The sequence below is a fragment of the Eretmochelys imbricata genome, chromosome 4 (genome assembly GCF_965152235.1).
Source record: "Eretmochelys imbricata isolate rEreImb1 chromosome 4, rEreImb1.hap1, whole genome shotgun sequence".
Classification (NCBI taxonomy): Eukaryota; Metazoa; Chordata; order Testudines; family Cheloniidae; genus Eretmochelys; species Eretmochelys imbricata.
Window position 1 is genome coordinate 55,795,330 of NC_135575.1, and position 26,368 is coordinate 55,821,697.

Genomic DNA, 26,368 nt, shown 5'->3' on the forward strand with positions numbered 1-26,368 from the left:
GGCAAAAACATTGTCGTGGGTGGTTTGGGGTACATATCGCCCCTCCCTCCATGAAAGCAACGGCAGACGATCGTTTCATGCCTTTTTTCCATGCAGATGCCATACTGCTATCAGCAGACGGTGCAGTAGGACTGCTAACTGTCATCGTCACGCTTCTGCTGCAACTCTGCTCTCCTGGTGCCATGAATCTACCTCGCAGGTCCTCTCGTTGTTCTGAATTAATATCTATTCTCGTGGCATCCGTCGTCATCCACCGCTTCCATTGCAACTCTGTTGTCCTGCAGATGCCATACTATGACAAGCATGGAGCCCGCTCAGCTCACCGCTGCTGTTGTGAGCATTGCAAACACCTCTTGCATTATCCTGCAGTATGTGCCGAACCTGCAAAAGCAGGCGAGGGGATGACGACAGCGCGATCACGATAGTGATGAGGACATGGACATGGACTTCTCTCAAAGGAAGGGCCCTGGCAATTTGGACATCATGGTGGTAATGGGGCAGGTTCATGTTGTGGAATGCCAATTCTGGGCCCGAGAAACAAGCACAGACTGGTGGGACCACTTAGTGTTGCAGGTCTGGGATGATTCCCAGTAGCTGCGAAACTTTCGCATGCGTAAGGGCACTTTCATTGTGACTTGCTTTCCCCTGCCCTGAAGCGCAAGAATACCAAGATGAGAACAGCCCTCACAGTTGAGAAGCAAGTGGCGATAGCCCTCTGGATGCTTGCAATGCCAGACAGCTACCAGTCAGTCGGGAATCAATTTGGAGTGGGTAAATCTACTGTGGGGGCTGCAGTGATCTAAGTAGCCAACGCAATCACTGAGCTGCTGCTATCAAGGGTAGTGACTCTGGGAAATGTGCAGGTCATAGTGGATGGCTTTGCTGCAATGGGATTCCCTAACTGTGGTGGGACGATAGATGGAATGCATATCCCTATCTTGGGACCGGACCACCTTGGCAGCCAGTACGTAAACTGCAAGGGGTTCTTTTCAATGGTGCTGCAAGCACTGGTGGATCACAAGGGATGTTTCACCGACATCAACATGCGATGGCCGGGAAAGGTGCATGATGCTCGCATCTTCAGGAACTCTGGTCTGTTTGAACAGCTGCAGGAAGGAACTTACTTCCCAGACCAGAAAATTACTGTTGGGGATGTTGAAATGCCAATAGTTATCCTTGGTGACCCAGCCTACCCCTTAATGCCATGGCTCATGAAGCCGTACACAGGCATCCTGGACAGTAGTAAGGAGCAGTTCAACTATAGGCTGAGCAAGTGCAGAATGGTGATAGAATGTGCATTTGGATGTTTTAAAGCTCGCTGGTGCAGTTTACTGACTCGGTTAGACCTCAGCAAAACCAATATTCCCACTGTTATTGCTGCTTGCTGTGTGCTCCACAATATCTGTGAGAGTAAGGGGGAGACGTTTATGGCAGGGTGGGAGGTTGAGGCAAATCGGCTGATTACGCGCAGCCAGACCACCAGGGCGAATAGAAGAGCACAACTGGGTGCCCTGTGCATCAGAGAAGCTTTGAAAACCAGTTTCATGACTGGCCAGACTACGGTGTGACAGTTCTGTTTGCTTCTCCTTGATGAAAACCTGCCCCCTTGATTGACTCTACTTCCCTGTAAGCCAACTGACCCCCGCTTCAATCACCGCTTTCAGAGGCAATAAAGTCATTATTGTTTCAAAATCAGGCATTCTTTATTAATTCATCTTACAAAGAGGGAGAAAACTTGCAAGGTAGCCTGGGAGGGGTGGGTGAGGAGGGAATCACCGGGTGGGGTGGTGGATGAGGGGAGGCGGGAAGGACAAGGCCATACTACAGTTCAAAACTTATTGAATGCCAGCCTTCTGTTGCTTGGGCAATCCTCTGGGGTGGAGTGGCTGGGTGCTCGTACCCTTCTCTTCCCCCCCCCCACGTTCTTGGGCATCTGGGTGAGGAGGATATGGAACTTGGGGAGGAGGGCAGGCGGTTATACAGGCGATGCAGCAGCGGTCTGTGCTCCTGCTGCCTTTCCTGCAGCTCCACCAGACGCCTGAGCATGTCAGTTTGCTTCCCCATTAGTCTCAGCATTGCATCCTGCCTCCTTTCATCGCGCTCCTGCCTCCTCTCATTGCGTTCATTGAATGCTTTCCTGGACTCTGCCATTGTTTTCCTCCACGCATTCTGTTGAGCTCTTTCAGTGCGGGAGGACTGCATGAGCTCTGAGAATATTTCATCGCGAGTGTGTTTTTTTCACCTTCTAATCTGCGCTAGCCTCTGGGATGGAGATAATAGGGGGGAGCGTAGAAACATTTTCAGCTGTGGGAGAAAAAAGGGAGAGTGGTATTTAAAAAGATACATTTTAGAGAACAAAGGAAAGACTATTTCACACTGAATCAAGCGATTCACATTACATAGCACATATGCTTTTGCTACAAGGTCGCATTTTGCCTCTTATATTGAGTGTCTGCCGGTTCGGCGTGAGATATCACACACGCTCGGCTGGGCAACAGAATTCGGTTTTCAGGCAGCCATGGTAAGGCACAGGGTTTCGGCTTCTTCAACCTTCATAACGTGTGGGAACGGTTTCAAACAGCAGCACCCTCCTTTCCCATACCAAGCAAAGCCCACTGAGTTGGCCATTTAAAAGGAGGGGCTGTGGTTTTAGGGTGAATGTGCAGCACAACACAACACAACCACCCCCCCCAATTCTCTGGGATGATCGCTTCACTCCCCCCCTTCACCACCACCACCACCATGTGGCTAGTATCAGGGAAGATCCCTGTCAGCCAAACGCAAACAGCTCAGCATGAACGGGCCTTCCCCCCATCACGTGGCTAACAGTGGGGATGATTTCTTTTCAGCCAAAGGCAAACAGCCCAGCAGGAACGGGCACCTCTGAATGTCCCCTTAAACAAATTTCCCGTATTTCAAACAGGTCACCATGAATGATATCACTCTCCTGAGGCTAACACAGAGAGTACCTCCAGGAGAGCTTCATGGAGATGTTCCTAGAGGATTTCTGCTCTATCCCTAGACACGTTAACAGACTTTTCCAGTAGCTATACTGGCCGCAAATGCATCCCAAGTCTTCAGGACAAATTAATCATTAAACACGCTTGCTTTTGTATTATATTTACAAAGGTACACTCACCAGAGGTGCCGTCTCTGGCTTCATGGTCCAGGAGCCCGCCTTGGGAGGGTTGGGAGGGTATTGGCTCCAGGGTGATGAACAGTTCCTGGCTGCCGGGGAGAAGGTATTCTCCGCTTGCCTGCTGTGCGCTATACTCAACCTCCTCATCTTCCTCATCCACAAAATCCTCATCCCTGTTGTGAGAGACTCCCCCCTTGCAGGTGTCCACAGATAGTGGTGTGGAAGTGGTAGGGGCGCCCCCTAGAATTGCATGCAGCTCATCATAGAAGCAGCATGTATGGGGCTCTGACCTAGAGCGACCATTTGCATCCTTTGTTTTTTGGTAGGCTTGCCTCAGCTCCTCAACTTTCACGCAGCACTGCTGTGTGTCCCTGTAGCCTCTGTCCATCATGCCCTTAGAGATTTTGGCAAATATATTGGCATTTCGTCTTTTGGAATAGAGTTCTGCCTGCACGGATTCTTCTCCCCATACAGCAATCAGATCCAGTACCTCCCATTCGGTCCATGCTGGAGCTCTTTTGCGATTCTGGGACTCCATGGTCACCTGTGCTGATGAGCTCTGTATGGTCACCTGTGCTGATCAGCTCGCCATGCTGGCCAAACAGGAAATGAAATTCAAAAGTTCCCAGAGCTTTTCCTGTCTACCTGGCCACTGCATCGGAGTTGAGAGTGCTGTCCAGAGCGGTCACAATGGAGCACTCTGGGATAGCTCCTGGAGGCCAATACCGTTGAATTGTGTCCACACTTCCCCAAATTCAACCCAGCAAGGTTGATTTTAGTGCTACTCTGCTCGCCGGGGAGGAGTACAGAAATCGATTTTAAGAGCCCTTTAAGTCAACAAAACAGGGTTGGTCATATGGACGGGTGCAGGATTAAATTGTCCTAACAGCTAAATTTGACCTAAACTCATAGTGTAGACCAGGGCTAAGAGAGGACAGAAAAAATGGTGGCACAAACCCCATGACTATTTTGTGAAAAACTGTCAAGGGAAATATTAAACTTTACATTGCAAATTCTCATGTTTAGTTATTTGGTATGATCCAGTTGCCTTCAGTAACCTTTTGGGCAAAATTTTCAAATAGGCTTCAAAAATTGCAGCTGCATACTTTTGTGGACAAATGTCATTTTGCAAGAGCAAATTAGTTTGGGAAATGCTGACAATTCAAGTGCTGAATAGCTACCAAAAAACAACCACCCCACAACAACTGGCTGGACTATAAATCTCAAAAGGAGATTTGCTACACCAATTACTGGAATTACTTCACTCTTTTTTAGAGGTCAACCTGTATTCGTTACTCACAAACAAGCAGGATAAACTAGATGGAATTTACAGTTTTCCACAGGAGATTCTGCTGGTGTACAACAAAAATGTAGACAACCAATATGCTTTTTGTTTGAAAGCAGTCATCATAGTAAGCCTTTAGCAATAACTGCTATGTAGCATGCTTGAGAAAGCATATGACTTGGTTCTGTGGGAGCTGGTGTTTGGAGTATTGTGATGATGGAGATGATAGAAGAGCTCTATCGAGGCTCAAGAGCTAAGGTGACAACAGTATATAGAATTTCAGGGAGTTTTGAGGTGATGGTAGGATTGAGACAAAGCAGTGTGCTGAGGCCTCTTCATTTTATCCTAGTTATGGGCTTAACTAGCAGGAAACCAAGGCTGTGGAGACAGAGAAAACTAATGTATGCCGCTGTCAGCCAAAAGGGCCAAATGATCAAAGAAGAATTGGTATCAAAGTGGGCATCTGTGTTTGAAGACCATGATTTCTCAGTGGTTTGAGCATTGGCCGCTAAACCCGGGGTTGTGAGTTCAATCCTTGAGGGGACCATTGAGGGATCTGGGGCAAAAATTGGGGATTGGCCCTGCTTTGAGCAGGGGGTTGGACTAGATGACCTCCTGAGGTCCCTTCCAACCCGAATATTCTATGATTCTATGATTTGGAATTAAACACAAAGAAAACTGAAGTTATGCAAGTAGGGAAGGTGGAAGAAGAGCTGTTAATTGAAGTTGCAGGAGAGACGCTGAATCAGAAGACAATTTGTGTACTTCGGAAGTACAATTAGTGCCATTGTTCAGAGATCTGGAGAATTGAAGAGAAGAACCCAATGTACATGGGTGGCAGTGAAAGAGGTAGCAGGAGTACCACGGGACCAGCAATTAACTAACAAACTGATAGGGATAGTGGATGGTGCGTGTGTGTGTACCCTCCTGCCTGCTCTATCATTTGGAAATAGTGGGTCTTACAAAAATGGAAGAAAAGATGCAGGTAGTAGAAAATACTATGAGGTGAATGGCAGGCAAGCAGAGGGTAAACAGAGCATTCATGGTAGAAATGAGGGGGAAAATGAACTTGGGACTCAGTAATGGATGGGCTGGGCAAGAACAGAAGAAAAACAATCAGCAAAGAAAGCATGGGTGAAAGAGGACAGCAAGAAATGATATGAAAGACTGAGGATAGAATGGAAAGACTCTGTCAAGAGACATTTGAAGAGGAAAGGGCTGACACAGGAAGACCTCCAAACCTGTGCCATGGACCAGAAGGAGTGGCAAAGAATCACGGGCACCTCTGATTCCATGCAAGTGAGAAAAAGGAGTCAAAAAAGTCTGTGGACTGGCACACCAGAAACCCTAACCTCCTTGTCCCAAGCAGTGACAGGCATAGTGGACTGTAAATAGAGGCTAGTGCCCAGTGTCTACTTACCCATCCACAGACCACATCTATTGTAGGTGATGACCAGTAGCCTAGGTAACAGGGTTCAGCAACCTGGAATTTGGCATCATGCTCATCAATGAAAGACAGGTCAGCCAGATCATCCAGCTAGATCATCCACAAACTGATTTTAGATGAGGTGCTTTTCCTTGCTCCTAGCTAGGCACTGGAATAGCAATACATGAAAATGCTTTTTTCTATCTTCAGCATTTCTTTTGGTATGGCCTAGCCACACATTCATCACCTCCAGGGTTCCCTGAAATGGTTTCATTCAACACAGAGAGGCTTGCCTTGTGGGTAAGAGAGAAAGACAACATATCACATGACTGCTTCAGATGCTACAGTCCATCTCTAGTTCCAGTAGCTTTTCAAGGTCTTACTCTTTCCAGCATTCTTTAGGCAAGGGTCTACCTATCTCAGAAACCATTTCACTCTTCAGGCCATGATAACACTGCCATCAGTGGGGATGTTTCCACTTGACACAGTCCACATTGAAACTTGGGAACCCAGAATTTACTCAGTGGAAGGCTGTCTGCTGCAGGAGACAAGGATGAACCTAATCTTGCTACTTTTAGAGAAAAAATGTAAGATTTCTCACCTTCTTGTAGACCTTCCCTCAATAAGAGTTATCACAGGGTAGTATCATGAAATCTCTCTTGGATATAAACAGTAGCATATGGGTATAAAAAATGCCATTGACTGTCCATGGGATCTTTGATCCTAAATCCCTTTAGAAAATAAGATTTAGGCTCCTACATCAGTTATCTATCATTGATCACCACAGTGCCTAAATACTTTTAAAAATTTGTGCCACAACATCTTAGAAATGCATAGAGAGATTTGTGAGTAAATCTCAATGAAGTAGTTTGAATATATGGTTTGATCGACACAAAATTGTAACATTAGGTTTCAGTAGCTTCCCCCTAGTGTAAAACATAAATAATGTATGTAGCTATAATCTTTCTTGTGTCTAACTTTACTTCAAGTCTTTATGACAACAAAGTTAGCAAAATTAAGCCTTGCAGCATTAAAGTCAAGGGGAATTTTGTCATTGACTTACTTATATGGGATTATGATCAGGTCCCCAGTGAAGAAAGGCTACTACCGTGGCTCAGATTTTACTCTGGTAGTAATTTTAAGTGTTTCATTTTAACTTCATTATTAGAAAGCAGTTTAATAAGGACATTTTTCAAATGAATAGTTTGTGTCATATTTAGAAGTATTTTTGGCAGCAGGGGGTTTGATGGGATCTTTGACTATTAGCGGTAAATATGCCCAATGGCCTGTGATGGGACACTAGATAGGGTGGGATCTGAGTTACTACAGAGAGTTCTTTCCTGGGTGTCTGGCTGGTGAGTCTTGCCCACATGCTCAGGGTTTAGCTGATCACCATATTTGGGGTCGAGAAGAAATTATCCTTCAGGGCAGATTGGCAGAGGCCCTGGGGGGTATTCGCCTTCCTCTGCAGCGTGGGGCACGGGTCACTTGCTGGAGGATTCTCTACACCTTGAAGTCTTTAAACCACACGTTGAGGACTTCAGTAGCTCAGATATAGGTCAGGGTTTGTTACAGGAGTGGGTGGGTGAGATTCTGTGGTCTGCGTTGTGCAGGAAGTCAGACTATAAGATCATAATGGTCCTTTCGGACCTTAAAGTCTATGAGTCTATGAGCACCCACCTATATTTACTATAGAGTTCATTTTGTTTTAAACGTTTTGACAATGCCATTATATGTGGTTACCAGTAAGTGCAGCAGAGTGAAAAACAAAATATTTAAATATCATTTATTCCTTCACTTTTACTTGTAGAGTCCCAAGTTCAGGGATTCCTATTTTTATTTCATCCAAAAATAAGACAAATGTAGTAGAAAGATAATAATATAGGGCAAGAGAGTGATGAATTGGCTACTGATTTAGGAGAACCAGAAGTGAAAACCTGAAAGTGGCAAAGGGAAAATTTTTAATTGCAATGGTGAGTTCAAGCCAAAGGAATATGTTATCAATGTCTGTAGTTGAGCTACCATTACTAATGTTGCTCAAGAAGAGTTAAGATAAAATATTTAATAAATTGGTATACAAAATGATCCTGCATTGGACTAGATGATCTAGGAGGCCCTTTCTAACTGGATACTCTGTAAATTTCTGAAAACTTGATGAGACCACAAAACACCTGTGAAAGTATGCATGGAGCTTCTTTCCTGTGCCCCTCTCCCCCCATTTTTAGAGGCATTCGAAAATCACTACCTATTCAAAACCCAAATTCTTTATTTCAAAAATCAGTTAAGGTTGTTAAGTGACAATAATGTAGTTACCTACTATATTTACAAAACCCAGCACTTGAAAACAAGAAATGAATTAGTCCAGATATGATGACCACATAATGAGCAACCACATTCGTATCGAATATAAAGAAAGGGCTTTTTGATGTGGAATGCAGGCGAAAGAGTAATTTTACCACATCCTGGAATTTTCTTTTGAAAAGTAGTCCTGGATGGGTGAGAAGTCAACAATAAAAATATTCTCCATCTCTATGGGTGGTTTCCCCACTCTGGCAGTTTCACTATTGCCATTTTCAAATAATGGCAATTTCTGAAGGTTGTTTTTTTAAAAAAAATTCTGGACCTTTAATAATACTGCCTCTTGTACCAGCCAATATCAAAACCTACCACTGCTTAAAATTGTGAAATAGTGTGATTTTGTTGGAAAGAGCAAAGGACACAAGGAAACATTGGACACTTTGCAAACAAAATAAAACAAACTCTGTTGTCAATGAAACTTTAAATCATATCCTAAATTTGAAAGCATGGGGATTTTAAGTTTTCTTCATTTTGGGGTATGTTGCTTTTTTTTTTTTTTTTAAGTTATATGGGAGATTAAAATCAGCCTTATTATGGGATTATGACTGCAACTTTTACTAGCTATCACCAGTAAAACAACAGACACTATCAGAGCTGCAGGCTTCTAGAATTTGGCTTAAGGAAGATCTCTTACTTACTTCTTATAATGCCCAATACTGCACGCACTGAAATCAATATAAAAAACTCCCATTGCCATTGCCATCAGTGAGTGCAGGATTGAGCCCCAAACTGTCCACAAGAAACAGTAAAAATTTTTGCTTAATGACACCTTCTTGTTTTCAGTTATACTGAGCATATTGGTTTTTAACTTTTTTATAGATAGTTTGAAGGAGGAGTAACAGGCCATTTTTGAGATAGAAATTGACAGAAACTTTAATCTAAAATTAAAGTTTTTAAATGGCTAATATTTTTATGACCTGTAAATGAAAACTAGTTTGAAGAATTTTCTCCAAATCTGTACAGAAATGTTTTCCTTTGCCTTAAGAGTAAATGTGACCACAGTCAGGTCAAATTGATTTTCCAAGCCAAAATTATAGCAGAAACTGATTGCAACCTTAACAACAGAGAGGCTGCTGCATCTCCATAATACTTAGCACCTGGACTTAAGTTGATGTGACCACAGTAGGTCTGTCCTGGTTGAAAGAACCATAAGCTTGTCTCTTTCTCTCTCATTATAGGCTTACAAGTGTGGTGGACAGATAATTTGTTACTTAATGTTTTCGCATACAGCCTTCATTGGAGGCTTACAAGCTATTATATACTCAGATTTTTCAGATTTCCATTCACTGGTTAAGCTCCTTTTTTAAGATGAGTTGAGTCACTACTGTGAGTGATTTTCCATACTGAACCAGTTAAGAAAATAAAAATATGTACGAGTATTATTTGTCATGTTCTTATTTTAGTACAAATTATCTATTTGTGGTTTGTTATGGATATTTTACATAACTAGCTTCCAGATACCTGGAACTGTCTTCCACTAAAAACATGTAAGGTTATGTGGTCAACAGACTGCCACATTATTTAAACTAAGCCTTTGGAACTTGGAAACAATAAATACTACTTACTAATCCTTATATAACATTGTTGTGTGTTTAAAGAATTTTACAAATATCAGTAATCCTCACAATAACCCTGTGAAATAAATGACTATTATTAGCAATAAAACATAGGGCCCAATCCCCAACAGGTGTATCTCCATAATTAAACTGTGCCAGTCTACATAAGAGGGGTTTTGGCTCAGTCTAGAATGAAAGTTTCCAAATTCTGAATTATGGAACACTTGCTGGTGATCCATGGAGAGCTGCCCCCCGCCCCCCTTCGTATTTCCAACTGCTAAATTGCATTAAAAGAAGGTGCAACATTTTTAAAAAACCCTTTGCCAATATTACTTTTTCCCATGTTTAATTGCTGTAGATGCTACAGAGATATTGTGGAATGCAAAGGGGTGGGCAAGAGGTGGTCTTCAAAATTAAGAGTGGGAAAGCATATGGTCTAATACAATACCTGTATTAAAATGTGATCTGTACTATTAGGAACCCATGATCCAGAACACATTCCTGTTTCTTGTGCTGTGCCCCTGGCATCTGCTTTTCTACCAGCATTTTACTACCTATTCCTAAAAAGCTACAGAGTGGTTTGGTCTTTACAAAATATCCACTGTGTGCAATATTGTCTTTACTAGATGACTTACCTAATGGATTAATTAAATCTGTACTAAAATATCCTATGAAGTCAAATTGTGCCATACAACTCATTTAGGTAACTCATTATTTCCTGGATCTTATCTTTCAGAAAACACACCTGAGAAGTATTTGTCTCTACTGCCAGCAGTATCTTATTCTGAAGAGACATTTTCTCAGCTTTTTAAATAATGCAACTGGAATAACCATCTTCATTCTTTGGTAATTATAATTTTAAAAAACAAAACTAGTAAATAAATAATTATTTGTAATTGCGCAGTATCTTTCTCCCAATGATCTCCAGTCACTTTACAAAGCTGGATTCCCCAGGGGTCCGTTCCCCAATCTCCGCCCCCTGCTGCCCCAGTGCTTTGTGCTCCACATCCCTTCTGCCCATTGCCCCACTATGTGCCCTGCATGCTCACTCCCCACCCCCTTTTTGGGTCAAGTCTCCCTAATAGGAGCTGTCTTGTCCCTTCCCAACAGTACCTTCCTCCATCTCATTGGGAAGAGGGCTGGTGAGTGTCCTCTGTCCTCTCATTGCTCCAGGTTCTTTGGGAGGGAATTCTTCCTCTCCTTTCCTGTAAGTGTAGACAACAGGAAGGAAGGAATGGATTCTTTCCTCTGGATCCACCTGCTGTTTGAATTGGGTGCCACCTCTGCCTTTCAGTTTGTTAGCCCCTAAGGAGGGTGAGAGAAGAACGCTAAATCTGCCACTGCTGCACACAAAATCAGCAGAAGAGCTGGAACTGGCCTGCCCTTACCTCCCCTGTGCCACAGGCTCAAAGACATTATTGCTCCCTCCTGCTTGGGAGTTTGAGGGAAATGTCCCACTCTTTTCCCCCAAAAGAATCCTCCAGTGGTTGCATCTATGATTGGGGCCTTCATTTTCAAAAATGTCCACCAAGTTTGGGGTGCCAAACTTGAGACTCTAGATCCACAGAAGGAACTAAGGGTTTGTCTACATGGCAAGTTAGCAAGGCAGCAAGAATCTATAGTGCACCTATTTGCCACACAGTCATGTCCAGGGCAGTGAAAGCGTTGGAGTGCAGCTTAATGTATTAGACTTTCAAGTAGTAGTAAACCAAGTGCACTCTGGGACTTTCACTGAGCTGTAAGTGACCACATGGGATGTTACTGCACGGCAAGCTGGTGCACTGTAGATTCACAATGTGGCTTGGCGCACAGTAAATTGCTATGTAGACAAGCCCTTAGATTCAGCATTGGAGTGCTTGACATTTAGGAACCCTGTCACATAGCAGCAGCCACAGCTCCAATTAGGTGTCCAGACTCTCTGCACAATGCATGAAGCGAGTTAGGTGCCTAAGAATAGGATTCACAGAAGCCGGCAGCAGGTGAAGATGGTGGTGCTGCTGTCAGCCCTCTTATATCTTATAGCCCCATTGTGTAGAGCAGTCATCTAGGATGAGGGAGACTTGGGGTCTCCTCCTCAGACCAGTGAAAGTGTGTGTGGATGGTGTATGTGCACTCATCCGAAACACTTCTGTGAAGGGTCTTTTTTAAAAAAAAAAAATTCTATCAGCTGTTTGACCTATTGGACATTTGGAATATTAGTTGTCGTTCTGGTGGAATCCAGGTGAGACAATCAAAGGTGTGCGACAAAGGCAAACTATCATACAGCTTTGCAGTCACTCACAATATTATCACCAAAACATGTTTATGTGTATGACTGGGAACCATGTGATAAATTAGAGGGCTATAAGATAATCTACACACGAAGGTAAAATTGAACAAGCAGGTTATATATATGTACTTATCACATGCCTGTGACTACATTACCTGCCCACTGATCAATCTCTGTGATTATATTTGACTATTTCAAACCATTGAGTGGCTTAAAACAACTGCCATTTATTTTAAAATCAACCAGCCAAATAAATATTTCCTCCTTCTCTCCCAATATTACCTGTATTGCTGTAATACCTAGAGGCCGCCAATTAAAGAATAAGAGTGAGGCACACATAACAAACAGTCCCTGTTCCTAAGTTCTTACAATCTAATGTGGAAGGAATTCTTCCCTGCGGTTCAAGATGGGCAAGATTCAGTCCTGAGCCAGTGACAGCTTTTTATACATCAAGAGTTACAGTTTAAAAATCCAGTAGCCCACACCTTCACAGGGCTAAAAACAGGCACTGTACTATTTGGAAGAAGAAATTCCTTCCTCAGTGGGACTGGAGCTTGAATCTAGCCTTGTACGAGGCTGAGCTGTAAGACTTCAAATTTGTGACATTTTTATATCTAGGAAGAACAATTTTAGGTATTTTACTTTAAATAGTTTTAACCTCTCACTCTGGGCCCTGTGGAGCTGGACCCTCTTTAAAGTTGGTACCATTAATTTTTCAGTAATATATATGGGCATATGCAAGATGATGTGGGATAAACATTTTATCAACAGGAGATAAAATGATGTTTAGTATAATTTACTTGTGGCTTTCCACTTCTGAGTAAGGGAATCATCCCAGACTCCTGCTGATTAAAACCCACATACCAGTACGTACCATCAGTATTCCCTATATATTTCATGGTTCCACACTTTATCAGAGGGCTTCACAGTCTGTCACATACGCCTGCATATGTGGCGTATATGTAATATGATACTGCTTTTCTGCCAACCACTCTTCGTTACATTATTATCTTCAGAAAAGATGTGTGTATGTTACTAAATATTCTAATTGTTTTTGTGGTTGTTTTGTTTTAGCTGCATCAGTGCATATCTACCAAGAATAGAAGCTGAAAGAAGAAGGTGGGAGGCGGTTATAGAAGATTTGCATATGATTAAAGGCATAACTGATGTAAGTTCACAAAGCATTAATGTTTCATAGAATCATTTGGGTAGGAAGAGACCTGGAGTTGGTTGTCTAGCCGAGTGCTTAAATAATAAGTAAGTGGGGGGAGAAGGGAGGGGAAGAAGAGTACTCATGTAATGTTGTAGCACAGGAATAAGCAGGGGAGTAGATAACAATATGTGACACTTAGAGTGGACTCTGCATTACAGCCCCTTAAATTAAGCGTTTTCGTCTTCAATTTTTATTTCTTTCAGTGATCTATTTTAATCTCTGCAGTATTTGTTCTTAATCAGATAAAACAAGAAAAGAGTTTTTCTGAAGAGAAGAATTGGGAGTAGGCTTCTTCTGAGAAAGTACTGCTAGAACTCAGTTACAGAAATGTGCTTCTTACTTTGAGCCTCATGCTGTGAGGTGTTGGGGAATCTCATGCTTACAAGGGCCTCATGCTGTGAGGTGCTGGGGAATATCAATGTCCACTGACTTCAGTGATCTCCAGCATCTTGCAGGATTGACCCTTTGAGCACTGAGCTAGGCCATTCCCCTGGTAGGATTGACTTTATTATCCCTAAACTCAAGAATTATTGTTTATATATCCAAATCTGTTTTCTTTTAGACCATTGATGCCTGTTTATACACTGCATATATAGACAAGCCAGTAAGTACATTTTGTAAATTTGACCTAGACTGGTCTAAGGGTGATAGCCTTATTTCTTCTGAAGTAACCAGCTAAAGGCAATTGATGTTTAATTTGATCAAAGCTTCTGAAACCAAATCATTTCCATTAAAAATAAGTTCCCATTCTTTATGTGTATTAATCGGGATGACTATAAGCAGATATGGCTACTGAATCATTGGCTATAGAAGTTTGTCAATTAAAAAGGCTATAGAAGTTTGTCAATTGACAAAATGATTTTTATCAAAAGGAAGAACTTGCCTTTTTGTCAAAAGAAAACATGATTCTCCAACATTGTGCACTTTGCTAGAGCATTCTAAAATAGTGTTAAGATCTAAACTGCATAGGCATTCACCTTCAGATAGTTTCTAACTGGAAGAATGGCAAAGCTAGGGATAACTACCTTATACAGTTATTTCAGTTTAGGGGATATAATTTATATCACAATCATCAGAGAGGTCATGTAGCCAATCTAACTTTAAAATGATCTCCTCAATGCAGCTTCTGCACTCTCCTAGGAAGACTGTTCCACAGCCTAATATATGTTACTGTCAGGAAGGTTTTCTTGATAGCTAAAACTTTTAGTTTTTTTTAAGAGAGAGGCAATATAGCCCATGGACAAGGCATGGCTTTGGGAATCAGAACACCTGGGTTCTGTTCCTGGCTCTATCACTGACCTGCTGTGGTACCTGAGGCAAAATCAATCCATCTCTGTTTCTCCATCTGTAAAATAGGGATAGCGATACTCCCTTTTAAAAAAAATTGTTTGAGAGTTATGGATGGGAATTGCTATCAGAGCTAAGTATTATTAATAATAACTTGATCTTATTATTCTTAATTATACCCCAAAGTATATCCTAATTAATTCCCATCCTATCTTGGTATTTACATTGTTCACCAAGCCTGTTATGTCCTGACCCACCTTTAAATGTAATTTAACCAAGCTACACATTAATTCTCATGATCAGTGTAGATATTTACAAACATTTGCATGGCAAAACAAATACACAGTAGATCAAAATCAGCTGTTGGTTTGCAAAATTTTATGCCACATGTGGACCTATTTCTTTAATTTTTTTATTGTAAAGCCACTGACATTTTTCATTTTTAGGATGAGTGTGAAGTACAAGTGATGGAATGCTTTTTGTTAGAGTTGAAAGTGATTTCCCAGGAATGTGAAATCAGAAAAGGATGTAAAATCAAACAGTATATACGCAACGTGCTGGCAAATGTAAAAGCAAATTTACCAAAGAACACGAGTTTACCAGACAGTCCGGTAAGTGCCATCTACAATCAATGGAAAGAGAACAATCCAAAAAAAGCGCCTTTAATGGCTTGAGATAAATTTTGCTGTCAGATACGCATGACGGGGGTGTGAATGGCAGTCACCCACTCACACACTGATTTACACAGACAGAATTTAGCTCTTCTCAGAATAAAGTTTTCTAGAATGTTAGCAAAACAAGTACTTCAGAGGGTGCATCTAGTGTGTGTGCAGGTGTAAACTGGTATCCCATGGCCAACATTTTCAAACTGAAGTTCATAGAGTGGACCATATTTAGACACCTAGAGACATATCCCCTGGTTTTCAAAGGGCCTGAACACCTGCATCTCCCACTGAAGTCACTGGCAGCTCTGCAAGCTCATGTTTAAAAATCAGGCCACTTACATTTCAGTACTTAGGTTCCTTGGCAGCCTCCAGCAGGGCTCCTGTGGCAAGATTTGGCTCTCTATCAAAACCAATTCAACTATCCCCAGTTTTAATATCAAACCAATTTTTACTCAAAGAATTGTCATTTTTCTATTCTTTTGTTTCCTTTTTTATTTATTTATTTTGCAGAACAGGAATAAAATAACATGCAAACAATGTGAAGAGTACGAAGAAGGGAATTTTACCTACTTTATAGAGACTTTTGAAGAGTTTGCAAAACACAAGCTGAAATTTTTACTGCACGTTTCTAAATAGGCTTCCTTTTTGAAAGTGCTTTAGGGAAACTCCATAAACTTTTCTGGCACTTCAAGCAATATAATCACTGGATGGACGGACAGACAGACTGGTTGGCTAGAACTTTGTAAGACAGAAAGGCAGAAAAAACCAAACACAGCCAAGAATAATCTGAACTATGAACTGTGCCACAGACTATTTTATCTTTTTATTTTTAATTTACTACTTCCTCTGGGAAGCTATTAAAATGTAAACTTATGTGTATTTTATAAACATTTTAGATAAATATTTGCTCTTTGCATGTCTCAGTAATTGACTACTACTTAGAAAACATAGTAACTTGTACTGCAAATATTTTATTGTCCAGGACAGCTAAACTGGTGTAACTGAGAATATATATATTCTCATTTTATATATATAAAAATCACTAACCAGTACGTGTTTGGAGTCCTCCTCTGTGCCCAATCCCCACAGGATCAGAGTCTGTCACAGTCCCCAACTACAGAACCTGGCTTTTTAGCTCAGGCTGTACAGTCTCATGCTTTAATCTCTGGAGAGCCCTATTTCAGTTCCCTGCTGAGACCCAGACAGCAATCACCACATGTGTAAAGTCATGGGAAACAGTGGCGCACATAGCTCTGACCGTAATAAACAGGGTTCTGATCCTGCAAGTTGCCCCCTGTGGACAGACCCCACTGATTTCAGTGGGGCTCTACACAGTTACAGCACTCTGCTTTCATAGAACAGCTCACAAAATCAGGGCCTACATGTGTGGAAACCAGAGTCCGGATTATCAGAAAAATGCTGGACTAAATGAGGCAGTTGTAAATTGAATCTGTCTGCTTTTTATAACTTTCACTGATGAAGTGAATAAAATGGATTCTCACGATGATGCAGTACAGTGAAAATGCAGTGATGGTAAAACATTTGAGTAATTGTTCTAACAGGAAACAGTCATCCCCCTCAAGGAATAGAATGAAAAGATGAAGGGGATTGAAGTTACCAAAAGCTGATACTTAATATCACAAGCATCTACCTGAGTCAAATTTTAAGGCACTAGTAAGAGACTGGCAATAGACTGCCAAGCTAGTTGTGATTTCCTGCTCTCTCTTTTCTGGCTTTATTGAGTTTGAAGTGCAATGACATTCTGGACCAAATTCTGTTTGCCTTACCCAACTAATCCCATTGATTTAAATGAGATGAATGTGTGAGTAAAGCCAGCAGGATTCAGGTCTATATGTGCGCAGGCCAAAAAGTAAAATTTTTCCATTGTGCTATTTATATGTAGTGTGGGAAGATGTAACTAGAAATTAACTGTATAGCTCAAGAAATTAGTCGTGGCATATAGAGTTTTCCACCTGTAGGAGCCTGATTCTCTTTTGCATGCCCACCAAAAATTCCAATTCATCAGTCCCTGGGTTAGCAATTAGAATCTGGCCAGGAGGTTGGAAATATGTGAAAGCTATTACCATCTGATGACTGTGCAGTGGTCTATATGAAATGAATTGGTGATTTTTCTTAGTCTAGTTCCTACTGAACAGATGTCTATCATAAAAATCCCTATAAAAATTGGCACTGTTTTGTCAGTCTTAACAGAAGGATTGATCACAGAATCTGTGCATTTCTAACAGGAGGGATGGCTACAGCAGGTTAGGAAGCCATTCTGGAAGTTACCTCATGGGAGTGGAAAGCCTGAGTAGTAGCAGAAAGGACATAGGAGTGGCTCAGTATTTGTCAAATTCGAAGATCCTGCCAATTCTCTAAGAAACCCATCCAATTTCTGATGCAGCCAGTGCAAGTCTCCCCATTGATTTTAATAGGAGTTTGATCAGGCCCTTAGAGTTTAAAAATCAGCTAGACAAATTCAGACTAGAAATAAGATGTGGCTTTTTAACAGTGAGGGTAGTTAACCATTGAACAACTTACCAAAGGTTGTGACGGCGTCTCCGGGAGTAGAAATCTTGAAATTAAGATACGCTCTAGTTCAAGCACAGCTTGAATTCATGGTTATCCTAAGGCTTGTGCTCGTCAGGAGGTCAGACTACATGATCACAATGGTCTCTTCTGGTCTTAAAGTATAAGAAAGTCACATGAGAAATGGATTATATGTGAGTCAAATATATTTTTAGTGTAATATTGTTAATTCACCAAGTCCTGTTTCCCTGAACAAGAAACAAACTACAGCAAGCAGTTTCCTTACTCAAGTCTGCCACTCCAGTGAGCTCAATACCCAAGAAGCCCTGTCTCTAGCCTCTGTGTTTCCTCTGGGGGTCACGCTGACCACTCCTTCTCCAGGCTCCCTCTCCTGCCGAAGACACAGGCTACAACTGAATCTCCACCCTCTGCATTTGCAACCAGGGAAACCCCCCAGTCCACATGGCTTAGCTCTGACCTACCACATGGTCTAGTTCCTTTGGCAGTAGCACCCCCAGCTCCCGCAGCTGTTTTTATTACATAAGGAGACTTAACTGTGCCTTCCCTTGAGCTTGAAAAAGAATACTTGGCACAGCCATTGGCTTAACAAGGTTTGTGATTGGCTTTGGATCCAAGACCATCCTCTACTCCCGATGGCAGCCATTAACATCTTTCAGCAGAACCAGAGATTAGGTGGCTCTGAGTTTCCACTTTATGCCAGGTCGATACAAACGTTACTATGTTTGTTTAAAACTGGTGAGACTGAATGGAGAATTAAGCCCACTATTTTCTCCAGTGCCAACATTTAGATGCTATATTATTCTGTATGGGATTGTGAATCTTCTGTCAAATAAACATATACATAATGTTTGGGGTGGAAATTATTTGTTGTGCAATAGATCAGCCTACAGCACAAATGTATTTTTATTTCATAATATGCTTGTTCTATCTTCACAGAAGTGTATGCTATTGTTTTGTTTGCTTTGCCCAGATGGCAAATGTGCCATTAAGTTTATCTGGCCTAAATTCATTCTATTTTTCTAGTAACAAAAATCCTCTTTTGACAAGGAAGATGTACACCGTATTTATGAATAAATATAGACAGCCTTTATAGACAATGGATATATTAACATTACCCTGTGTGAACAACTCATGTGGGAGAAAATGAAATGTTTTCAATCTAATATGTGGTCTCCATGTCCCAGGATTTATTAAATGGTGATAACCATAGTCATGGTAGGAAAAATTAGATTAAAGCAGGGAAAGAAATCAATGTATATCTTCTAGCATGGAACCTAATACAATCAAATTTTTCCCATGGTCCTGGAAAATGCATAATATGTTGCTAAAGAAAAATGGAATTTACCATAATTGATACTCCTGGATTCTTGTGCAGTATTTATAAATTAAGATAACTAATTCCAGTCATGAAGCAAATACTTAATGTCTTTTGCTATAGATTATACAGTGCACAATCCTACTGGCACATAATTTGTGTGAACAGTATTCCTGAGTAAAGTCCAAATGTTATCATCTTGTCAGCGCAAGCAGTGTCATAAGTTTCCATTTTCCACTGGTGCTATGGGGACACTTTAATTTACATCAGCATTTATAAACCATTTGTTGTAGCAAAAAACATCAGCCACTGCGTTAGAGACCATGGACTGATTGCTGTGTATCCAGCTCACGAGAAATAAAAGGTTTTGTTTGATTTACAAAGTGTTGTGTATTATTTGTTCTGAATAATACACCTGAACAGGGACTTGAGTGAACAAGTGGTGAAGGAAAAAAAGACTATGGGATCTGGTGCCAAAACATTTTACATACACATCTTGGGTCTTCTTACTATCACATATGGGGGGAGGGGGGAACGAGAGAGAGAGAGAAGCTTGAAAATGGCCTGGAAAAGGTCCAGGAATCACCCAAATAAGCAATTTTAACTTATTCTCCAAAGGCATGTTTTCACTTGAAACATGGTGTGGGTTTGCTGTATCCATGTTACGTGAACTGCAACAAGTGGTGTGCAAACAGTATGTACACACCACATTGTTATCCCACAGTTAAGGTAGTTTTGCCTCAAATCATTGCTGCCATATAGCACAGTGCTGTTGAGAGAAGTGTTCAGACATCCCATGGTGCATTGCTCCACTGTTGTGCTGTATTTGGGGATTTTTCATGCTATGCATTGTGGACCTCCTGGACAGCAATGAAGTTCTGGGACTTGAGGTCAAACTAAATAATTCTCTGATTCCTCTCATTTTATCCCATCATCCATCTGGCTCCTTGCAATCCAGTGCCATTTTCAAAGTGCTGTCAGGCTGCATGGAGGAAGCATCGGTGAGCAAAGCAATTCTCATGGTAGTGAATGTCAATAAGTTGCTGCAAGCATATCTAAATTAATCCAGCACAAGAGCACTAATGGCCCCTGAGGAGGAGGAGACACTTCTCCTTGAACTGTTCCTGAAATGCTCCTTTTGGGTTTACCCAATCAGCACTGACAGGTGGGACAGAATAGTGCTGTAGACCTGCGATGACCAATGGTGGTGGCAGAACTTCAGGATGTCACAAACGCCTTTTCCAAGAAATCTGTGCAGAGTTCACACTGCAGCTTCAGTGGTGGAACCTATGTGAGAGCTGCCCTCCATATGGGTGGCCAGTGCCATCTGGAAGCTCACCTCCTCCATTTGCTATTGTAACTAACCAGTTTGGTGGCTGTAGATCAACTCTTGGGGAAATTGTGATGGAGGTGTGTGCTGCTATTAAGAAATTGCTTTTCTCCAGGGTCATAAGGCTGGGCAACTCACAGGAGGTTATTAATGGGTTTGCAAACACTTGGTTCCAAACTGTATTGGGGTCGCTGGCGGGACCCATGTGCCTATCTGTAAGTATTTTAAAAGAATCTAACAATACTTGACTAATCTTTGTTTTGAAAGATTTCATGCTGCTTTTTCTGAGCCTATGATCTTAGACAGGCCATTGTTACTCATCACCTTTCCATCTTTTTTTAATTTTCCCACCTATTGCTCTAGATTTAACAGAACTCTTAGATTCATGGCACCAAAAAAAAATAAGAGTGATGGGGGAAAAATATTTCCCCCTGTCTTGTATACAAGTCTGTCAGTAGAGTTCTACAGTACCAAATAGAGATGTTTTTACCTTGTATGCTCCCTGGTCTGCTTGTTGTATTCACCTTCTGATATACTTAGATTGTAAGCTGTTCAGGGCAGGGACACTATTTTTGTTATGTTATGTTACATATATGTTATGTTATATATATGTTACACTATTTTTGTTTGTTATGTTACATATATGCCATGCCGTGCCTCCCCTCCAGGGCCGGCTCTAGGTTTTTTGCCGCCCCAAGCTCCGAGAGCGCAACTGCCCAAGCAAGAAAAGAAAAAAAAAAAAGGGTGGCCGGAAGAACGCCGCCCCTGGAATTGTGCCGCCCCAAGTATGTGCTTGCTTTGCTGGTGCCTAGAGCCGGCCCTGCTCCCCTCCCCTCCCTAGACCCCAAGCTGCCCAGGAAAAGCTGCAGCATGACAGAGTCTCTTCCCAAAGAAGAACCTGAGCTTTTGATATGCCCCATGCAGGGTCCAGGGCGGCTGAGGCAGCGGAGTCTGGAGTCCAGGGAGATTACTGATGAACCCAGGATGCTGAATAGCACAGACCGCCTCCTCAGCCACCCCAGAACCTGCATGGGGCATAATAAAGCAAAAACTTCCCTGCCACACCCGCAACCGGGTGTCCAGTGACAGTGGCAGCGCCCAAGGAGGCAGAGCCTCCTCTCACCTATTATACCGGCCACCCACACGTCTGTGGCTCAGAGCCCGGATACCAGCAGCATGCTCACAATGGCTTCACCCTGGCTTCCAGCAGCCTGTTTACTCCTTGCATAGTGACATCAACACCCTCCCAGTCCCGAGTTCTCCCCAAAAGTCTCCCTCTGCAGTGGTCAGCCCCTCTGACTATAGCACCCACAAAACCTTATAAAGTTTGCTGCTCCCTTAAAGAGACAGTACACAGCATCAGCCACTTAGTTTGGCTGAGGATTTTACTCTTCAGTTTGAAACATTGCACAGAGATGGTTGTGTTATAAAGCAAGATTAAGGTTATTAACAGTGAACAGATATTTAAGTGGTGTCAAGCAGAAATCATTTGGATAGAAATGGTTACAAACAAAACAAAAAAATAAAAATACATTTTAATACTAATGTCTAACTTGAACTCTAGTTTAAGTTAGACATTAGTATTAAAATGTATTTTTATAGTCTTTTATAGTCTTAAAGCAAGTTTCTCACCTATATTCAATTTTCCAAAGTTCAAATTTCCTGGAGCTACCAGGAGTGGTAAGTGGCCATCCATCCCCAGTCTCATTTGCCTGAAGGTTTTCTCTACTTTGCACAGAGATGTAATCTCATTGTCTCTCCTTGCTCTACTTACACTGGAGACACATTCAAACAGGCAGAACCATATTCCTTTGTCTAAGACGGGATGACTTAAGCCCTGGCTGCCAAAGAGCTTTTAAGAACCTATTTCCAGCACATATTTATAAGTCTTATAATACCATACACGCAGCACACAGTAAAACTGATGACCAGCACATTACCAGTTCACCTGATACCTTACATTGACACCTGCTCACAACAGTGAGTTGAGGTACACCAAGCTGATCAGGCCAGCTAAGATTCACTGCTAGATACCACAGAGTGCCCTCTGGCCTTGGAGTGTTCTTAGGGTCACAGTGTTACTGCAACAAAAAAGAATTTATAAAAAAACTTCCACAATTGTTTCTAATCAACTCTCTTGCTGGTGGTATATGAAGAAACCAAAGAGTGAATGAGTGATGGAACCTAAATAACCCTTCCACCTATAGAGTTGGTCCTGCCAGGACCCACTAGATGTGTAGGCTTAAGGAGGAAGTTTCTACCTAATATGATGTAAATATGATTATGGTGTAACAAGGTTCACTCACTACTATGGTGCCGTCTTGTGGCTGGGTCTGGGGATTAGCACTTGCCCAATTTGGCATCCCCTTCTGTCAGTCACTCCATCACAGTGGTCGTCTCTCCTCCCATACTTCACAGCACCCCCCTCTTCATGACTCAGCCCTCTGGCTAGGTCACTATGTAGTCTTCCCCTCCTGGGGTATCAAAGTCCCTCTGGAGCAACTGTCTATACACCATCCCAGGCAGCCCTCTGTGCCAATTTCCAGTCTGTGCCACTTCCCAATGTCTGGTAGAGGAACCCAGGCCCACCTGCTACTCCAGGGTCCAGACCAGGGACTCTTATCATCAGCAGCTAAGGGCTACACAGTCTAAACCCTGGCTGCTCTTGCCCTGGGTTTTTTCCTACTCTGCTTTCCACAAGCTTTCTTCCTCACAACTCTCTGGGTAAACCCCTTCTGTCAGGTATAGGATCCCAGGATTTTTGCTCCACAATGGGTTTCCTCCTACCCACCTCTCTGTGCCCAAAGAGCAAATGTAGACTCTCTCACTGTAGCCCCATTTCTGGTGAAAACTTCCTGGTTTTATACTACTTCTCCCCCCAGCTAGGCTTCATCAGCAATTAACCTTTATCAGGTCCTGGCTGTCCCCCAGGAACTGCCTATAAGGTGATCTGACCGTTTTTGAGTCACCTTAACCCCTTCAGGGCTGATGTTGGATGAACACCCCATCACATACGGTAACACCACTGTATTATAATATCTCAAAGGATTTTAGACAGTAGAAAAGCTAATTCTTCCATTATTACCAAGCCACTTTTGTGTCCTGGACCATTTTAAAGAAAGTCTCTCTTCAAATAATTGGGACCCAGGGACATATTTTGTATACCTAGCCACAATGAATAACACATCTGCAAGGAAAATGTCTGACGTCGCTTCAAACATATGTTCTGTCAACACTGTTACTGTGAAACCAGCATACTCTAGGAGATACTGGAGACATAACCTTGCAATTTATTATACTTTAAGAGGTGCAAAAATCTATTTAGGAAAAGTATTTGTGCTTCTTATTTTCTTTCTGCAATGTTCTTGATTTAATGTAGTTTGCAGAGTTTCAGGTCAAGTTATTTACTCTTGAAACCCAAGTTTATAATGGAAATACTTGAGATACCTTTAAGTGTAATTCTACAAATAATGATTTTTTTTAACCTTGCAACAATTATGTAGTTATTGATTTCCCCTTCCAAAGGGAACAGCTATTGAAGAAAACATGAAGAGACTTTGCACTGAAATAGTTTGTGTCTTTCCTAGGCTTTAGGATGACAGCAATTGTGGGTACTGTGCAGACATCATTGTAAATTCAGTTTAATCACTAGGGATATGAGTATTTGATCTATACCCCCCAAAATATTTATCTATTTTGTCCTGCTTCCCAAGAAGAATAATTGGAATCTTCCACTTTTATGGTCTAAAAAAGAATCAGGATAAAACCAATTTGAAATGCCACACTGGTAATTAGCTGAAGAAAGTTGTGTCTACATTAGCTACATCCAAAAAGAGCAAGCACTTTGCTTAAAAATATTCATTATAAACTAGAAAAACCATAAAGAATGTTTAATATAACCCACCATTCCTGAATTGGGTTTCAAGAATTGTTCAAACAATATCTGGTATGTGCTTCTGGCAATATTTATCCATACAGTTATGCAAGCTAGTTCATGTCTTAGAAAAAACAGTGCTGAAATAGGATTTTAAAGAGATTTATAATCTTCGTTTAAAGATATTTATGATGGAAACAAACTTTTCTTTATTTGAGTTACCTTATATTTTTATTCAAATGAGGTGAAAATAGAAAAGTTGATGGTTTCTCTTATTTAAAACTGGTATGTTTTCCAAATTATTCCTAATGACTCAAGAATCCAGCTTCCTTTGTTACTAGTGTTGTCTAACACTAGTTGAAACTTTCTTAGATAATACTCTTTGCTGGTGTCAACTACAGAAAAATTTTATACTGAAGTGTTTTTTGCTTTATTCTCTTTCCTTCCTACCCATTAGCCCTTTATTAGCAACCCCTCTACCACCAAAAACAACTGAACATCCTAGGAAAAGCCCCAAAACCCTAGCACGAGATTCATGTTAAAAAAACAATGAGAAAAAACTATCTATTCTGTCAAGTTTCAGAGTGGTAGCCATGTTAGTTTGTATCAGCAAAAAAAACCGAAGAGTACTTGTGGCACCTTAGAGACTAACAAATTTATTTGGGCATAAGCTTTCGTGGGCTAAAACCCACTTCATCAGATGCATGCAGTGGAAAATACAGTAGGAAGATATATATACACAGAGAACATGAAAAAATGGGTGTTGCCATACCAACTGTAAAGAGACCAATTAATTAAGGTGGGCTATTATCAGCAGGAGAAAAAAAACCTTTTGTAGTGATAATCAGGATGGCCCATTACAAACAGTTGACAAGAAGGTGTGAGTAACAGTACGGGGAAAAAATTAGCATGGGGAAATAGATTTACTTTGTGTAATGACCCATCCACTCCCAGTCTTTATTCAAGTCTAATTTAATGGTGTCCAGTTTGCAAATTAATTCCAATTCTGTAGTTTCTCGTTGGAGTCTGTGATTCACAGTATATTAATCACACTTCCTTCATGCACCCAATGTGGATCAGATGGCTATAATTTAGTCTTATATCATGACACCCTTGCATTCTTGATATCACTTTTAATCCCCATCCCTTATAATATTCTTTCTTTCGGCATTTTCTATAATTCTTTCTATCATTCCAGTTTTTAAGCCTTTAAAGAGCTGTTTCCATACTAAAATGATTCTGTAAAGTTACATGGTGAGGGCTAGTTTGACAGAATTATATTTTAGTTTACATAGCAGAGGAGATGCAGACCAATGATGTGACAATTGTTCTGGGTTGAAAAGCAGAACTTACAGAACTCTGCAGTTCTCTGTTTTTTGCACTGATCACCCAACTGCACCTGGTGGGTACAGCAGAAATTAGGGCAGCATTTGGCAGACTTGATGTGCTGCTTTTCTTTCTATGTAGATACTTATTGAGCTTTATGAAAGCAAAAGAATACAAATAATTGTTTATTGAAGCTACAAGAAGCACTGATAAACACTGCTGTGCAGAGAGTTATATCTCAGTGCAAGACAGACCACCAGGATGTTCCCAGCCTAGGAACCCATAGAGCAGAGGTGGAATCTCCCCATGCCAAGTTCTCTGAAGGCAGGTGGTGGGGAGAGAGCAGCAAGGACTGTAAAGGGACCAAAGAGGCCTTAGATCTTTTCAGTAACACAGCCACGCTCTGACTGGCTATTTTTTCCCATCCAGCTGTAGTCTGTCCATCCCTTCTCCGCCACCACACACACCCTGTCTATTTTTGTGGAGTTGGCAAACATCATCTGATTGTCTAATTCTTTTCTTCCTCTCCTGTTCCTCTCTCCATTACCGCTTCCCTCCACCACACACACTGACCCTGTTTCAGTTTCAGTGAAGTAGGTAGGGCGAAGAAAGGCAGGTATGGTCAATAACGGTGTAACATACTGGCTTAAGCACCTAGACAGAGTGATAGGGTAAGCAGGAAGTATAGTGGGGGAACGTACCTTTGACATTTGCTTATATACTGTCTTCTTTTTTCTATTTAGATTGTAATGTCTGATTCAGATTGCCTGAGGTC

General features: G+C 41.5%; 1 protein-coding gene across 1 annotated transcript in view; it reads left to right on the top strand.

The window, feature by feature from the left end:
- Window positions 1-16,649, top strand: part of IL15 (interleukin 15) — a 97,546-nt gene extending 80,897 nt beyond the window's left edge. The window contains exons 3-7 of the mRNA XM_077815294.1: window positions 10,501-10,610; window positions 13,108-13,201; window positions 13,809-13,850; window positions 14,980-15,144; window positions 15,709-16,649. Coding sequence (XP_077671420.1) covers window positions 10,501-10,610; window positions 13,108-13,201; window positions 13,809-13,850; window positions 14,980-15,144; window positions 15,709-15,834 — 537 coding nt within the window. The 3' untranslated portion in view covers window positions 15,835-16,649. The remainder of the gene's footprint in view (window positions 1-10,500; window positions 10,611-13,107; window positions 13,202-13,808; window positions 13,851-14,979; window positions 15,145-15,708) is intronic.
- Window positions 16,650-26,368: the final 9,719 nt, after the last annotated feature.